General features: G+C 51.4%; 1 protein-coding gene across 1 annotated transcript in view; it reads left to right on the forward strand.

The window, feature by feature from the left end:
• The first annotated feature begins 1,010 nt into the window (after window positions 1-1,010).
• TRAPPC6B (trafficking protein particle complex 6B) overlaps window positions 1,011-3,660 on the forward strand; it is a 15,284-nt gene continuing 12,634 nt past the window's right edge. Inside the window, exons 1-2 of the mRNA XM_019518857.1 lie at window positions 1,011-1,161; window positions 1,263-1,330. Of these exons, the coding sequence (XP_019374402.1) occupies window positions 1,066-1,161; window positions 1,263-1,330 (164 nt within the window). The 5' untranslated portion in view covers window positions 1,011-1,065. The remainder of the gene's footprint in view (window positions 1,162-1,262; window positions 1,331-3,660) is intronic.

Raw genomic sequence — 3,660 nt, forward strand, 5'->3', positions numbered from 1 at the left:
TTGCCGGGCTCCCCCGCGCCCAGGCTCCCCCCCATTCCCTGTGGTTCTGGTGTGGGGCAGCCATGTGGTCCTTGACCAAGAGCCTTGTCTGCCTACTTCTGGAGACACAAATCTAGTCTGAGAACTGAAACTAAGCATCAGAGATGCTTAATGGGATCATCTAGACTGAGCACAGTCCCACTGGGTACAGTGGTTTTCTTTAATCTTTACTAATCTGTAGAGGAGCCTCTGGGAACCCCGTAAGATTGGGTCCATGCCCTGGTGTGACCCCTTTACAAACCTTTACAAAGGTAACATGAATGTATTGTCTCAAATAGTAGATGATAATTAGAAGTTATAATCCCTATTCCATGATGATATCTTTGACCTTTAACGTATCTTCAATTAAAACTATATGTTTATTTTTTATAAAGCATCTTAAAAATCAAATAATACGATTAAATAAAAAAATCTGATGTAAATGTTAAAAATCCCACTTTTAAATAAAAAAAATCGTTTATTTTTATCCACCCTGTTTTAAACCCTGTGCAATGCCTCAAACAGCCCCAAAACACCCCCTATAGGGGCTCATCCCCGTTACCAGGATCCCCAGCCCCGGCGCCTGCCGCTGCTAATGTCTGGCGGGTGGAAAGTCTGAAGGGCCGGATAAGGGTTCAAGCCACGGGGGCCGGCGCCGGCCGTGCGGGGCACTGAGCGACCCCCTAGGGGAAAGGAGAGCTTTGTTGTGCCACAGTCTCACTGCACTAAACCCCAGTCCGCCAACACAAGGCCGCCCGCCGGCTCCCGCAGCTCACAGCAACATCCCACGCGCGAGCACTACAGCTCCCCACAACCCCGTGCACACATGCACCACGCAGCCCCCGCCCAGGGCCAGATGCCCGGCGCCTGACAGGAGGTAACCGCACCCCCTTTCCTGCGCACGCATGCACGCTACTGACCCCCCACTCCGGCACGCATGCGTGTTGCGGCCAGCCTGGAGCCTGACAGGAGGTCCCACCCCGGAAGTGGCTTGTTGCCGGGGCGCTGAGGCCGCGGTGCTCCCGTGGCTGCGGGCCGGAGTCGGTAATGACGCGGGTGGAGATGGCGGATGAGGCACTCTTCCTGCTGCTGCACAACGAGATGGTGGCCGGGCTGCACCGCGCCGCGGAGCAGGGGGAGGCGGTGAGCGCGGGGCCCGAGCAGCGCTGGGGTGGGGTCCCCGCCCACGGACCCGGACGGGCTGGGCGCGGCGTGGGGCTGAGCGCTGCCGCTGTGTCTTGCAGGAGAACGGGCGCTGCATCACGAAGCTGGAGAACATGGGTTTCCGGGTCGGGCAGGGGCTGATAGAGAGGTGAGTCCGGCGCTTGGCTCCTGCGCGCTCCGGCGGGGATACGGACCCCGGCGTTTCGTCCAGGGGCGGCCGCACCCCTGTCGGGCTGGTCTTTGCTGCTGCAGCCTGGGGGCTGTTTTGAAAGTGCCCAAAGCTAGTAAGAATTTTGTTTCCTTCCCCACTGTCCTCAAGGCAGGTCCGTCTTCCTCCCCTGTCTGCCAGCTACTACTTTCCCTCCTGTCCTGGGGGCGAGGAAGCTTCAGAGCCACTGCTGGCTCCAGCTGGGCTATGTGGGGCTGGGCTCTGAACAGCTACAGCTGCAGTGGGGGTGGCCAGGGATTTTTTCATCCCCTGGGGAAGGGCAAGGTGGGGGAACTCCCCCCTCCTCCCCCCATCAGTTGCAGCTGCTTTCCCTAAGCTGGTGGCTTTCAACTGGTGCTGTGGACTCCTGGAGGTCTGCAGACTATGTATAAGGGGTCCATGAGAGAAGACTGTGATTAGGGACCTACCTAAATTGTAGCAGAATTTTGTGGCACAGCAGCGCCTTTTAATCTTGCTCTTTTTGCCGCATGCCTACTACTGAATGGCCAAGAGGCAAAACTGTGCTCTGCCACTCAGCGGTGGTGAAAAGAGCAAGGTACCGTGAACCTCCACCATGATTTAGGTAGTTCTCTATGACCAGTCAAAAGTATGTGAATGCCCACACTTACAATTCAAAGGGGTTTACACCTCCATTCGAAAGTTTTTAGGGGTCCACAAATGAAAAAGAAGTTGAAAACCCCTGCTCTAAATGGAACCCCCTGTATAGTCTGCCTGGAATGGCTTTGAAGCTTTCCCCACCCCTAGAAAAGTAGAGAAAAGCATCAGCAGGCCTGGGAGGGGACATGCCTTGAGCATGGAGGGGGAGATGAGATGCTTATCTGCTTTGGCAACTTTGAAAAAGCCCTCAGTGGCTCCTGTGGCTCAGTCTGTCCATGGGTTGGGGGTGGGAGGGACTGGCAGCAGGGGTGCAGATGCCCCTGAAGCAGGGTGGCTACTCTTACACCCCCCTGTTGTCAAATTCTAGATCTGCCCTGGTCTTGTCACCACCCACAGCAAGCAGGGGCTTGGAGCACCTGTTTTCAGCTGTCCTCTGCTTTTTGCACTTGGAAGCCCTACATATTTTTTGTTACTGAAGTCAGGCTCATGAGACTGTAATTCCCAGGAACCCTTCTAGTGACCTTCTAAAAGACATGCAATGGAAGGACTATTTTAGTGATATCTTTATTGGCCCAACTGGGTAGTTGAGAGAGAGATTAGACAAGTTTTGGGGTACCAAGAGCCCTTTTTCAGGTCCACAGACCTTCAGACAGACCTAAGGAAGGACATTTTGTGCCTGAAAGCTTGACTAACCCAGTTGGTCTGATTTAAAAAAAAAAAAAAAAATGCTTGCCTCATATTTCCTGGACCATCATGGCCGTATCATTACTCCAACCCTACTACTAAAAGATAACTGCTTGCACTTTTGGCAGAGGAGCTGCTTTCATAGCTGAACTAGCACTAAACATTTCACACCTTAATTGACAAATTTTGGATGACTGCAATCTCATTCTGGTAACTAGATCTTTTCAAGTTCACTTCATCAGAGGTGGTAGAATTCACCAGAAATTACTCAGACTTATTTTCTAGTAACAAAAATAGGGTACCATCAAAGACTGAAGTGTCAAAAGGGGTGCTAGAACTAATGACACTGTAAGTGGAACTAGTTGCCAGACTGAGACTACAATTATATATATTTGTCTTATTTATTTATTCTATAAAGGTGTTTATTTACCCTAAATTCTGAGACAAACAAGTTTGCCATTTTCTGAAGGATGCCTCTTTGTCTTGTAAAATCTCTTGAATTTTGTTAGTTAACCATACTGTTTTTCTTATCTTTCTCAGTTCTTTTTCTTTTCAGGATGTGCATGCCTTTTATGACCATCTTGGTTATACCACTAAAGTGGTTTAGTAATAGGGCTGCGCGAAACTTTGGTAGCTGATTTGATTCTGAGGAGATTCGGCCCAATTCGGGTTCCAAATCTCTGAATCTGAATACAGTCAGGAGCCCAATTAAAAGCTCTGAATAGCTTTGAACCATCCGAATAGATTCGGAAAAGCTTTGGAAAAGGTTTGGCTGCTTCAGAGATTCGGCCATAGACTAAACAGGCAGCTGAGAAGTCTGTTGGGAGAGGGGAGGGGAGGGGCTGGGGGAGGGAAGGATTGAGGCTGGGACTCAGACAAGCTGCCTAGCAGGGGGGGAGGATGGGGGTGCGGGATGTGGGCTCAGTAGCATTCGGAGCAGGGGCTCTGCCTTGCTGCTGCTTGTCCAG

This window comes from Gavialis gangeticus, unplaced genomic scaffold (genome assembly GCF_001723915.1).
Source record: "Gavialis gangeticus isolate Ggan-Ray unplaced genomic scaffold, GavGan_comp1, whole genome shotgun sequence".
In the NCBI taxonomy this organism is placed as follows: Eukaryota; Metazoa; Chordata; order Crocodylia; family Gavialidae; genus Gavialis; species Gavialis gangeticus.